The sequence below is a fragment of the Eptesicus fuscus genome, chromosome 1, assembly GCF_027574615.1.
Source record: "Eptesicus fuscus isolate TK198812 chromosome 1, DD_ASM_mEF_20220401, whole genome shotgun sequence".
NCBI classification, from domain to species: domain Eukaryota; kingdom Metazoa; phylum Chordata; class Mammalia; order Chiroptera; family Vespertilionidae; genus Eptesicus; species Eptesicus fuscus.
In genome coordinates, this window is record NC_072473.1 from 6,657,764 (window position 1) to 6,672,271 (window position 14,508).

The window sequence follows — 14,508 nt, forward strand, 5'->3', positions numbered from 1 at the left end:
AGTTCTTAGAGAAAATAAACAGGACTGGAGCAGTGAACTTTAGAATAACAAGGATTCTAGTATTGGTGTTAAATAGAAATAAACATTATTTTATCCTATCCCATCATTTGATAAGGAGATGAATGTTTATCAAGTTTAAGGTCTTTCTTAGGGGACAGAGATAGTTTGAAGCAATACTGGTAAGGGAACTCAGATATGCCAATTCTCTACCTTCATTTCCTTCTTGAATCACCGAGGTATAGAAAAATTAAAGAGCAATAAGTAAGCACCATCTCACTGAGGACTGAAAAAAGGAAAATGGTAGCCCTGGCTGGTTTGGCTCAGTAGACAGAGCATCAGCTTGTGGACTGAAGGGTTGTAGGTTTGATTCTGGTCAAGGGCACATACCTTGGTTGCAGTCTGGACTCCCAGCACTAGTCAGGTGCATGTAGGAGGTAACCAATCGATGTGTCTCTCTCACATTGACATTTCCCTCTCTCTTTGTTTCTCCCTCTCCCTTCCACTTTCTCTAAAAATCAGTGGAAAAAATATCCTTGGGATTAAAGAAAATGAATGAATGAATGAATGAATGAAATGGTGCAAAAGAGATGGTGGCTCAAACAATATCCCAATGATATAAGGCTTGATCATTGCTGGCTGGGAGCTCAGAAAAGTTAAGGAAAAGGGAAAAAGGGAGCAGGGAAGCCCTCTTGGGTGCAGAGATGTAAAGACTATGTACAAACCACTATCCTTAAATGTTTTTCTTTCAGCTCAAGGATTACATGCTCCAGATTTGTCAAAATTCTAGAATGAATGCTGCAATGTATTGTTAACCCTCCCACATAGATTATCAAATGAAAAGACATTCAAGTTAAATTTGCTCATTTGATGGAAGGAGAACCAATGCTCAATTACAACCAAATATGCTTATCACATTCTTTATTATCATTGAAGCACAGTCCACCTGTCCAAAGTATAAATCTAAAAACAGTATAAACTTTATGTATTTTGGACAGCAGTATGGGTGAGAGCCCATTGTCCTCATTATAGTATTTCTCAGTGCTCTTGCTGATCCTAAAATAAGCTTGTGACTGGTGCCACTAGGGAGGTAGGAGTCAGAGGTTGGAAGATGGGAAATAGAAAGTAAGGGGTTATAGTAAAACTCTACATTATTTTTCAAATTTACCTATATGGTAAATTTAAAAAATAAAAAGCATTGACCTATGTGCGAGCTTAGATTTCATTATTTGAATCAGTCACTTTGCTTTAATATCAAACGTATTTTTGGTTTGTTTATCAAAATCAGACCTCACAGATTTAAAACTTATTTTTATTTTCTATAACTTTTTTTTTTTTTGCTAAGGCTCACTTTGACCTTATCCTGTCCCATGGACTTGAAGAATTTTCCAATGGATGTCCAGACATGTACAATGCAGCTGGAGAGTTGTAAGTCACTGCTGTTGAAATGACTGCCTCCTTGTTTTAATCAATAACCTGGTTATTTTAGTGTGTCATTAATTAAGGAGAAAAGACCCATAAGCCTCATTCTCTACCTACCTCCCAAGGTCCTAATGAAAGGGCAAGCAAAAGTGTGTGTGCATGTCTGATACCTAATAGACAATCTTTCAGAGTAAAATGCCAAATAACTCACCTCCCTCAAAAACAAGCCTGATTGAGTAAGCTATTTTTTGAAATGAAAATGTCTCCTCAGAAAATTAAGATGATTAGTCATTCAATCTCTACAATGAATTGCTCTCTAATCAGAAAATTATATGTCTATCTTATATAGACCATCACCCCAAAAGGAATTTTGGCAGGGCGGGGGGATAATTGATTTGAGGACAAGATACAAGAGAGTCAGAGGAGGATGCAAAACTGAGGGGCCTGAGTTGATATGAGATAAGAGGCATGTCCTTTAGATGAGCAGTGGACACATAAAGGCATGGTGAAGAAAGCAGAGAAATGCTATCTACTTAGTCCCCTTTATGCCCCAGCCATGATGACACTGAAATCTTTGACACATGCCATAAGCTGCTAATGCCTCCAAGGTAATGGCATGTTCAGTCAAGAGACATGAATTTTTTTTCTGGCTTGTTCTGACAGTTTCTCTGTTTGTAAAATGTAGAGAATAATAAGTCCTACTGACCTATGGGGATGTTAGAAGATTTAATGAGGCAAGGGCAAGGAAATACTTTTAACTTCTTGGTTTAGAAAAATAATAAAAAAGATATCAACGATTATTTTAAAGAGGCAGTGACAGGGTGTCCTTCTGATCATTTAAAATCACCATTGATTTCCCTTGAAACTTCCTACAGAAATAAACAAAATAATGAAATGTCTTTGTTTTAAAAAAAGTTGTCAGGTATAAAATGAGAATTTCTGATTGACAATAAACTTTATGTATTCTTTCCCCCCTATAACCCCTTCTCTTGAGAAGAAAGTTAAGAAAAATTTTTTTTCTTACATAATGATTCCTTCTTCATTTCTTCTCTACTGCTCCAAACTCACCCCTGCCTTAGCTCAACACTTAGATTCTCTATAAATCAGCAATCAGAGTTGCCATCTGAGGCTCCTCCAAGGCTTAAAAAAACTCCAATTAGTAAATATGGTTGGTCTTTGCAGGACCTAGAAGTAGGAAATCAAAGAAGTAATGAGTTTACCACTAACTTTGAATATGAAGGACAGAAATTACTCTCTACTTTTCTACCCTCATATTACTTCCTCCTTCCCCACTTCTTTAGCTGGTCTGTCTGCCCTAGGCTGGGTTTTCAAGGTGGCTGAGAAGACTATTATCATGGTGGCCAGCAAGAAGCTCGCCAGACAAGGATATGGGGTGTTTGATGATCTTCTTTTATTTGTTGGAGACACCCAACTACTCATATAGCATTGTAATAGGGTTGGTCATTCTCTCTGTTGCAATTTCTTGTTTTGTAATCCCTTGCTTTCCATATTATTTTTGGCTTTGAATGGAAAAGTGGTCCAAAGAAAGAGCAAAGTAGATTCTAATTGACATTGCCATTGATTTTGAGTAGCTTTGGTGAGTCACTAAGCTGTAGTAAACCATTCTAAGAATCTATAAACTTAATAAACATGCTGAGGCTATTGGATAATCAAAACTTCACATAATATTCTTTGTACTCCTCACTCTAATTTTAGTGTTCAAATATCACAAAGGGAGAGGAGAGAGAAACAACATCTGAAGGAAGAGCAGCCTTCATTTCTGGGGTGCAAAAAGATCCAGAGCACTTTATAGATAATGAACTAGTTAACAAGGAGCTTGGAGACTAAGAACTAACTTTGGTTTAGTAAACTGATAACAACCTTACTTTGGATGGTTCAAGAGACATATAACAATATGACATTACTAGAGGCCCGGTGCACGAAATTCGTGCACGGGAGCAGGGGGGGGGGTGTCCCTCAGCCCAGCCTGCACCCTCTCCAATCTGGGACCCCTCGAGGGATGTCCAACTGCCCGTTTAGGCCCGATCCCTCAGGCCCCTCGTTCAGGCCGCCCCACGCCCCAAGGGAGCCCCCACCCTGATCCGGGACACCCTTCAGGGAAAACCAGCTGGCCCCCACCAGTGCACCAGGCCTCTACCCTATCTAATAAAAGAGTAATATGCAGATTGACCATCACTCCAACACACAAGATGGCTGCCCGCATGTGGTCAAAGATCCTGCCCCCATGTGGACACAAGATGGCCACAACAAGATGGCCAGCAGGGGAGGGCAGTTGGGAGGCACCAGGCCTGCAAGGGAGTGCAGTTGGAGGCAATCAATTCACACAAGAGCTCTTTTTTTTTCTTTATTGATTAGGGATTGGGCCTAAACAGGCAGTCGGACATCCCTCTCACAATCCAGAACTGCTGGCTCCCAACTGCTTGCCTGTCTGCCTGCCTAATTGCCCCTAACCGCTTCTGCCTGCCAGCCTGATCACCCCCTAACCACTCCCATGCCAGCTTGATTGATGCCTAACTGCTCCCCTGCCAGCCTGTTTGCCCCTACTTCCCTCCTCTGCCAGCCTGGTCACCCCTAACTGCCCTCCCCTGCAGGGTTGATCGCCTCCAACTGCACTCTCTTGCAGGCCTGGTGCCTCCCAACTGCCCTCCCCTGCTGGCCATCTTGTGGTGGCCATCTTATGTCCACATGGGGGCAGGATCTTTGACCACATGGGGGCAGCCATATTGTGTGTTGGAGTGATGGTCAATCTGCATATTACTCTTTTATTAGATAGGATATATAGGGAACGTTTTACTTCAAATTAATCATTGTGATGAGTGGACCCATTTTGCAAGACACTAAAACAAATGAATATGCTTGATTTGCATATTCTGCAACTTCTTCTTAGGTTACCTCTCTCTAGTTTTCCCCACATGCTAAAGTAACTAAGGATTGACCGTAAGAACTTTAACATAAGCTTTCTGAAACAAAGCTAATAGACCATAGGAGAGGGGCCAAGTTGCCATGGGAATGCTTTAGGCCTATGATGAATTCATTCTCATTTTTTAAAAAAAGTTTTTTTCATTTTACATACTAAGGCTAGCACCATGAATTGCATTGTCTTATTGGATTGTCACAGACAGAGCTCTTTCAAGTTAAGATAGTCTCCAATAGGTCTTTATATTTGTTTGTTTGCTCTTCAGAAAAATTTAATGAAGAAAGCAGAAGAAAATGGACTTTATGGATTCCATTCTCTCATTAAATGGAAATAAATCATTCAGAAATAGCTTGTTGTCTTCAATTTTGTTGGCTACAATGACATGTACTTGTCATGATGATTGCAGCTATTTTATTAAAAAATGCTCTTAAACTGATTGAGCATGTGTCTGCTTTAGACAATTTTCTTGTTTGTTTCTTTACATGGCTAGCTTTTCAAGGTTTCTTGGAAAGATGCATTCATTTTTTTCACTGTGATTTGTTTATCTCAGTTGGATACACAATGAATGACCTAATATTTGAGTGGTTAAGTGATGGTCCAGTACAAGTTGCTGAAGGATTGACCCTTCCTCAGTTTATTTTAAAAGAAGAGAAGGAACTCGGCTACTGCACAAAACACTACAACACTGGTAAGTTTTCTTTCAGCTGCTAAACCCAAGTGGGCTCCATCTGCAGCTTGGGTTATATATCCCATCACCTTAATTGCTACATATTCACCAGGAAAATGGAGCTACAAGGCAAGGGCCTAGACTTGACTCCACCTGCCCCCCCCCCGCCCCCGCCAAGATAAGATGCCAATACCCTCTGGAATAGGTCAGTGAGCACAACAGAAAATTTCTCCAAAACAGGGAGATAAGTAAAGAGATTTGGGAATCTTTTACTGTTCTCTTGCTGACCATCTGCTGTCAAATGAGTCTGGGAACAGGTGTATGGGACCTTGTAAGTGGCGCAGGAAGTGTATAAATTCTGGCCAGTTCCTGGCATCCACTTTTGACATGGGACCCCCAAGTCAATTTACACTCTCTGTCTTAGTAGAGGAGAGGAATAATAACATAGGTCGTTGTAAACCCAAAAGCACAGCTGTTGTGCTCTCCAGTACTGAACAATAATAGGAGTTTGGATGAAAATCAGCTGGCAGGAATTCAGCTGGCTCTAAAGACCTGCATTGTCTGTAGTGCTGACAGACACATGGAGGGGGAGGGGGGAAAGAGGAGAATTTGAGTCAGTAGCAACAGTGGGCATCTGTTGTTACCTGGAAGATTATGCCTGCCCAGTCAAGTTGATGGCTTTTCATATGCATGTCCCAGTTTTGATACCACAAGCTGATCATAGGTAGGCAATTGAGACATGATAGTTTGTTCAGGGACTGCTCCAGGTCCCTTGCTGAGTAGAATGGCCCATGAAAACTTATTTTAGCAGTCAACAGTGCTTTCTATTCAAGTAACTAAAACATAATTCCAAGGTGTTCTTCCTGACAAAGCAGAGTCCAACCCTACCTCTTATAATTTGTCTGAACTAAGCCAAATTACCTTCTGGAGCTCTAACGTCAAGCCAATTAAAGAGGGGAAGTGTGGAAAGGAGAAGGAACATCTATTTCTTAGTAGTATGTCAAAAAATACACAATTATTCAAATTCTTTATGAGGCCCATGTGAACTTTACAACTTTGGAGAGAATGGTTTCAAATGTTACATATTACATGTTATATATTATGTATTTATGCTATATACTACATACTATACATATATTATGTGGTTTATATATTATATGCTAAATATAATAACCACACCAATATGAATATTTTATTTCCATTGGTAAGCTTATGATAGTCTTGCAAATTCTGAAACTCTATAAAATTAAGCTGCAAAAAGGCACAGATTTTGAAAATTAATAATTCCGCATGGTTTTTGGTCCAGTGACTCTTTAGATCACTCATTCTTCCACTGTCATTTCTATTACTTGTTAAGTAGGAACAAAGTTCAATTGCTTATGTAGAGTGAGAATCTTGTAAACCCTTCCAAATCCATCTATAATACTCTTATTTTTAAAAAATAAAGTGCAAGTCTAATAGGAAAGATAAATTCTAATTGGATTTTAAGTAATCATTTCTTGCCTTCCAGGAAAGTTTACCTGTATTGAGGTTAAGTTTCACTTGGAACGCCAGATGGGATATTATTTGATCCAGATGTACATCCCCAGTCTCTTGATAGTCATTTTGTCCTGGGTCTCCTTTTGGATAAACATGGATGCAGCCCCTGCCAGGGTCGCACTGGGCATCACCACAGTTTTAACGATGACCACCCAGAGTTCAGGTTCCAGGGCATCTCTGCCAAAGGTAAGAAATCTCCTCACTTGACCACAGTGACCTGAAAAGTTTGTCAAAGTTTTTGTAGGCTGGAGGATTCTGGGAAGTCAGAAATATTTACCAGTTTGTGACATTGTTGGAGATGCAAATGCAATAAGAGAACAAAGAACTGAGTTTGAGATCATTAGAGCTCTGAGGACATGGGGCAACTTCATAATCAGGTCAATTAGGGGGAAGGGGAGTCAGGGTTGAGAGAGAGGAGGACTGAGTGGAGGCAGAAACATTCAGGGATTCTAAGACGCGCTTGAGTGCTTTTGACATTATGTTGTTTATAAGCCATGAAGCTTGCAGGAATTGAAGAAAGATCGATTCAACTTATGCTGCATTGTCAACGTTTTATTGGTGAAGTTATTGTGATCCATATGCTCAGTAAAGTCACTAACATTAATAAAAATTTAAATTAAGCTCCTGGCAGTTTATGCAGAAAAGCCATCTCAATGAGTATGTATATATATACTGGTATATATGAAATGAATGTACAATATTATGGTGCAGCAAATGAGATACATGAATCTTTGTTATGCCTTAATTTATCATAATGGCTGATACACTACTATTTTCAAGTGACATAATTACCTAGAGAAAGATCAGCAGAATCCTCCAACTTGGTGGACATTCTGGTAACTGTGGGAGGTTGAAAGAGAAGTGTGGGGTGGATATCAGTGACACATAGACATTTTTTGGCAAGTCAAGTAATAATCCATAATGGCTGCACAATCTATTTTTATGTAAGGCAGGCCCTCTGCATTTGTAAATACTACTTAAGTAATGATACATGCTCCACTTGTGAAATGTCTCAGCTCCCCAAAAGTGCGCCTATGTGTGTTTCCCCCTTTCACTGAGTACATTGAGGCATTGGCTTCAATTTTACAGGAGTGTGAGTTCAATTTAGTATTCAGTGTATACTGCCTCGTATGGTTGAGCAGTCTCTCCAAAAACCAGTTCCAGAAAATTGAGATATAATCCCATATCTTTGCTGGCGTGAGCTTATGCTCAGTTGTTCTGCATTTCACATGATGAGAAATATTAGATTGTGGTCCACATTATTTCCTATGTTGGAAGATAGGGTGACATGTGAAGAAGGTCTGTGGCTATAATGGAGATGGACTGGATGCTGTGAAAATAGTTCTACAAACTTTTCAGGTCCATGCCTCCAAAGATAAATATTAGATTTAGTATGCTAACAGAGAAAAGAATAGATGTCTCTGATAGTTTTTTAGAACAAATAGTACAAAATACGTGTGCCATATTTCTATTGGAATATAGTTGTGAGAAATACTAACAGCCTTTTATTCAGCTATAAAATCACAAATCAATTTTACCTATTAGAAATTCTAATCCACACTGTGCTTCCTCCCAAACTGGTTCATTTACTTATTTCTCTTTAGTTATTAGTTACTGCCATCACCGCATGCCATGCCATTATTAAACCCCAGGATGCACAACTATGTACTTTACAATTTAATAGACAGCTAAGGTATTGGTGACAAATTGTAAGCAGATAATGTTAAAAATAAGACATTTAGCCTCCAACCACTTATCGCTATGAAAATAGTAGCCATTTATTTTCAAAGTGAGAGCTTGAGTTTTTAAAAATGTGTTCTTCATTCTTATTAGCTATTTTGTTTTTACATCAATGGTCAAAACTATTGCTAAATAAATTGTCGCTGATCAGTGATCTTTGCATGTAGAGATAATCAGGAACCAAAAGAGGGCATATTCAAAAATCATATTATACTGGGCTCTGAGCTCATAGGGGTTATCTTTTTGCCATCAGCAGGTTTATCTTCCTACATGTATTTTTCTTAGGCTATTATTAAACATGGTTGGCACTCAGCTGACTGTGGAGAGATGTGACTCATATAGATGACAAGTGAGAAAAGAAAATGGGATCAAAAGTGAGTCATGGAAAATAAAGAATTAACCATACACTTACACACACACAAACACACACATAGATACTCATTTTAATTTACAAATACTGCAGTCCCTGAGCAGATGCTCCACCATGCTGACTGTAAAGGTACTCCAGTGCCTGTGGCAACAACCTTTACAGAGTAGGCATGTACATTATTTCAATTAATTATTTTTAAATGTCTAGTCGTCTGCAATAATACAGGGTTTGGGGGTATAAGGGTCTCTAAATAGCTTTTACTTTCTCAAGAATGTCCTGCATCCTGCATGCAAATGTGTATAGACTACATTAAGAGTGACGCTTTAGTCAAAATTACGAGATAACAAGATTATCCCCTCTCAAAAATGTTAAACTTATAAAAGAAATACTTAATTTTAGAGTTTTATCTATATGATGGTAAAAACTCCATTGATTTTATCCAAGTTTACATACCCTCCACTAGCAGAACACCTGGCTCATAATAGGCGCTCAGTAAGTGTTGATTAGTGAATGAATGAAAAATATTGAATAGTCTTGTAGTCAAGAGGTATTCCACATGTAATTTAATTGGCAATTAATTTACCCATCCATTTACTCAACTAACATTATTAAATGTTTTCTCTGTGCCACTCATTATACTAGGGGCTGGGGAAATGAACTATAAAGAAAACATAATCCTTGCTCTCAGGGGCTTGTAATCTTTAATGTCAAAGACAAATACTTGGACTAGTGATTATTAAACAACTAGAGGCCCAGTGCACGAATATGTGCAAGAGTAGGCCTTCCTTCCCCTGGCTGCCAACACTGGCTTCCCTCTGGCACCCGAGACCCGGGCTTCCCTTGCAGCCCCAGCTTCGTCCGGAAGGTTGTCCGGAAGGATGTCTGTTCTAATTAGCATAGTAGACTTATTATTATAAAGGTGGAATACAGTCATGCACCACATGACAACAGTTCGCTCAATGACAGACCACATATATGATGGTGGTCACATAAGATTATGAGAGAGCTGAATTTCCTGTAAAAAAAACTGAAGGATTTGTGGGTCAGAACAAACTTTTTTTTTCTTTAATTGGAGCAATACCTGAGGGGCTTGGCAATGTATTCTTATAGCACCTAAATTTTGAGTGCACAGATTATATTCCAGTCAGTCAGTCACTGACCTGTTTCAGCACAGAGGAGCCTTTCCCCCCAACACTACATATTCAGAGGGTCCTATAGCTTCCCAGGCATAGTTTGATGGTGTTCAGAGTATATGGATGTAAATTCTTTGTTGAGGAACTAAGATCCTATAGAAGGACACAGGTTCATAAGAGCTACCTTAACAAGTATTAAGTGACATTGCCACTTTAGTAAAAGCTCTCAGTGATAATATGGAACCAGCCTGTACCCGTACTTTGGAAATATTTTTAGGTTGTAATGATGTGAAGCATAGATAGGTTTTATTTATCCCCCTTTGTGCCAGATAGGGTCAATGGAACAAAAAACAAACTTCCAAAGTCCAAATATTGGGTCCTCAGTTCTATACTCTCTCCATGTTAAATACCCTCTTTTTTATTAATATCACAAAGTTCCTTAATCTGACCACTGTTCCAATATATAACAGCCAAAACTACATGGTCACGACAGTCCCCTGTGTTCCTTTATCTCTCCATTTTGATTTTCTTATTCCTACTGCCCCTCAGACAACCTTTGATCCCCTCCTGACAATCACTATTATGGTGATCTATGCCCTCCTGATAACTTAAGATATGCAGATGACACCATCTTACTGGCAGAAAGTAGCAATGATTTGAAACAACTTCTCATCAACATGAAAGAAGTGCCAAAGAAAGACTGCATTTGAATATCAAGAAGACATACATGATAACTACAAAAGAACTACACAACTTTAACATATTTGATTAAGACATCAAAATTGTTAAATATTTTTGTTTACCTTGGTTCTGTCATCAATTCAAATGGAGACTGCAGCCAGGAAATCAAGAGAAGGCTGAGACTTGGAAGGACAACAAAGGAAGAATTCGGAGAGATCACTAAGAGTAAAGATTGTCATTAGAGACCAAGACTGAGATCTTCCACACCCTCATATTTCCTATTACTATGTACGGATGTGAAAGGTGGACAGTGAAGAAGGTTGATAGGAAAAACTTGATTCATTTGAAATAGGATGTTGGAGGAGAGCTGTACTGATTCCTTGGACTTCCAGAAAAATGAAAAAGTGGGTCCTAGAGCAAATTAAACCTGAAATATCCCTGGAGGCAAAAATGACCAAACTAAAGTTATCCTACTGCAGGCACACCATGAGAAGTCAGAGTTCTTTGGAAAAGACAGTGATGCTGGGAAAAATAGAAGGTAGCAGGAAAAGAGGAAGATCAAATATGAGATGGATTGACTCCATAAAAGAAGCCATAGGCATGAGTCTGCAGGAGCTGAGCAGGGCTGTTGAGAACAGGACATTGTGGACATCGCACATTTATAGGGTCATAAGCAGTTAGAGGCAACTCAATGGCACATAAGAGAAATACGCCTTACCCAGTCAGTTTCTCTTCAATATTTCTAATCTATCTAGTCCACATCCCTATCCATAGAGTAGCACAGACAGCTTCAATGTTCTATTCCCAACCTTGTCAGAGGAAGCAGGCAGAAGGCTTGTGGGACAATGTTTATGAAGTCTATAGTAGTGTACAGTAATGTCCTAGGCCAGTGATGGCAAACCTATGACACGCGTGTCAGCACTGACACACGTAGCCATTTCTGATGACACGTGGCCGCATGCCGAGGATGAAACATTTGCTGCTCCTGAGGATGAAACATTTGCGACTAGAGTCTTGGAGTTAGTTTTTTCCTCAAAGTGACACACTACCCGAGTTATGCTCAGTTTTTTGGCGAAGTTTGACACGCCAAGCTCAAAAGGTTGCCCATCACTGTGACCTAGGCCTTCACATTCACTCACCACTCACTCATTCACTCATCCAGAGCAATTTCCAGTTCTGTAAGCTCCATTCATGATAAGTGCCCTCTAAAGGCATATCATTTTTATCTCTCATGCCATATTTTTATTGTACCATTTCTAGGGTTGTGTAAGTACACTCTATGATGTTCATACAATGATGAAATCACCTAACAACACATATATAAGAATATATCCCAATCAGTAAGCACACATGACTGTATAAGTACATCAAGAAAGATGCCTAACCTATTAAATAGAGGAGGGAGAAATGGAGGGGGAGGGCGGGAGGGAGGATGGAAAGAAGAAGGAAGCAAGAGAAGGAGGGAGATAAGTTAGGAAAAAGGCCTAAAGGAAGGAGCCTGAGTTGAATCTATAAAGCAGACTAAATAGGTGAAGTAGGAGGAGGTAAAGGTCATTCCAGGTGATGAGGACTTCCTACTCATATTTGGGCTACACTTATAAAATAAGCTTTTCTAGAAGACAATCTGGGCAGGTTTCCAACATGCTTCACAAATTTTAAACACATTTCAAGTAAGAAACTTGTGTTTATTGATTCCAAGTTAATATCCTGCCTTCCTGCCAACCAAAGGCTTTTGTGGATTTTGCTTTATTTGGTCTGGTTTTGTTTGCTTTGGTTTTCAGAAGTTCATTGTCTTCCTCAAATACATGAAAAAGAAATACCAGCATAATACCTGTTCCATAGATACCATCCCATTTGAAGCTGTAAAACTAGTTCTAAAAATAAACATCTCTGCCATCCTGGCCAGTGTGGCTAAGTTGGTTGGGCATCATTCCATGTACAAAAAGGTTGTTGGTTCGATTCCCAGTCAGGGAACATGCCTAGGTTATGGGTTCCATTCCCATGGGTGGGGATGCAGGAGGCAGCTGACTGATGTTTTACACTGATGTTTCTCTCTTTCCCTCTCCCTTCCTCTCTCCCTAAAAATCAATAAAATATTTATATCTATCTATATAATATCTTTTATATATACATACATACAGGGTGTCCCAAAAATGCATACACCCTTAACAGCTGATAGTTCAATTGAGGTTTATTTATTTTCAGATTTAACTCACTGGAATTAATAATTATACAATGTATACATTTTTGGGACACTCTATATACAACTCTGCCAACCTCCAAGAAACTGTTCAGCTGATAATATTCTAACCATTTGGAACATAAAACCCCCAGTGGCAGACTATAGGCTGGGTGTATTGTTGTCTTTCCAACATGCAGGGAAATATCAGGATGAATTGAATAGCAGGCTGTGAAACATCAGGCAGTATTTTCCCTTACTCTGTGTTTGTTATTATAGCTGAATGTGTTGTGGGAACTCGTAAGTGTGTCTTGAGTCCTCATTTGTGGCTGCAGCCTAGACACTGTAGAGGTGGGAACGAGCATTGGTAGGGGACAGTGGGGATGACACAAGTGCACAGGTGACTCTGACAGGTCCATAATCATCTCCTTGGAGCAAGGATCCAGAGGCATCTTTAACCATTATTAACTGAGATTCCCTATTTCCTATAGAAGAAAACGCCTCCTTATTTTCAGCCATCTGATAAACTAAGACCAGCTGGACCATTTCAAGCAGCTACCAAACCCAGGACAGCTTGGAATTTAAAACAAAAGAGGCCGAAGCTCTGCCACATTCAGTCTTGCTTTATTCCCCATGATAATGTTTGAATGTAGACACTGCAGTAAGAGAAACTATGAAAGCAGTAAGACTGATAGTTATAGAAGTTCTGAAATAAAGATGTGGATGTCTGTTTTAACTCTAAAAAATAAACATAATTGCTCCTTGAATCAGGTACATCCCTAGCTAATTGGAATGAATTTATTAGGTCAGATTGGTATTTCTGAAAGAGGTTGGGAAATGTTTTTGTATTTTAAAAGCAGGATGCCACTAAGTTCTTGGATAAAAGATTAAAAAGTCTGAATGCCCAAGGTTTGGCAAATTGATCTGCAGACCAGCTTGCTTTATAACCAGATGTCTGCATATGTGGGAGACTTCATAAATTTTCCCTCTGACATTTCCCAAGCCACAGCAAATTGAAGAGTCATTGATGTAGTGAGTGTGTGATAAAAATATGCAAAGAGATGACGTGGGTGAATTCTCTCAGGACAGAGCTGGAGCACCGGTGGCGCTTTAGTTTAAGAATGTTGTTGGCAGCCTTTTCAGGGAAGCTGACAATCAGGGAAGCTACCTAGGCTATGCTTCTTCTCAAGTCCTGATAAGGCTCATAAATTTGGGGAAATAGCATTTTGAGGTTCAATATAATTTCATACACTCTTTCCATTTCATTAAAATGAATAACTCTCTCAGGGTCATACATCCTAAGTGTCTTCAGGTGAGGAAAAAATGAACTATTAAGCAGAATGTATTACATACTCAAGATACAGACCTGAGAAAACAAAACTTTTGTCCTTATGAAGACTGACACATACATAAAATAGAATATTTTAATTCAGTAAGCTAAGGGCAATGCAGTAGTTTTGTGTTGTTGTTTTGTTTGTTTTTGTGTGTTTTTGTTTTGTTTTTTTTTACAAAAATGACCATAATAATTATGCTCTCTGTATCTATACCCTTTAGGTAATAGCCCCCTTCCACATTGACTGTCAACTTGACCATATGACTTGCCTTGGCCAATGGGACAATGACAAACATGATATAAGCAGAGACTTGAAAAATGCTTGTATATTGTAGTTAGCTTTCTCTTGCTGCTCTTGGGGCTCCTATGGACACCACCAAGTGAATAAGGCCAGAGTAGCCTATTAAATGATGAGAGACACATAGCCCAGTTATTTCAATTACCAAGATGATAGCCAGTTAACCATTACTTCCTTGCTCACTGCTCCAGGTACTGGTCTCCTCGTTGTT

General features: G+C 39.2%; 1 protein-coding gene across 2 annotated transcripts in view; it reads left to right on the forward strand.

Annotated features, from left to right (window-relative positions):
- GLRA2 (glycine receptor alpha 2) overlaps window positions 1-14,508 on the forward strand; it is a 168,237-nt gene that overhangs the window by 63,362 nt on the left and 90,367 nt on the right. For both annotated transcript variants that reach the window (XM_054715516.1, XM_008154921.3), the window contains exons 5-7: window positions 1,343-1,425; window positions 4,908-5,045; window positions 6,535-6,749. In XM_054715516.1, coding sequence (XP_054571491.1) covers window positions 1,343-1,425; window positions 4,908-5,045; window positions 6,535-6,749 — 436 coding nt within the window. The remainder of the gene's footprint in view (window positions 1-1,342; window positions 1,426-4,907; window positions 5,046-6,534; window positions 6,750-14,508) is intronic.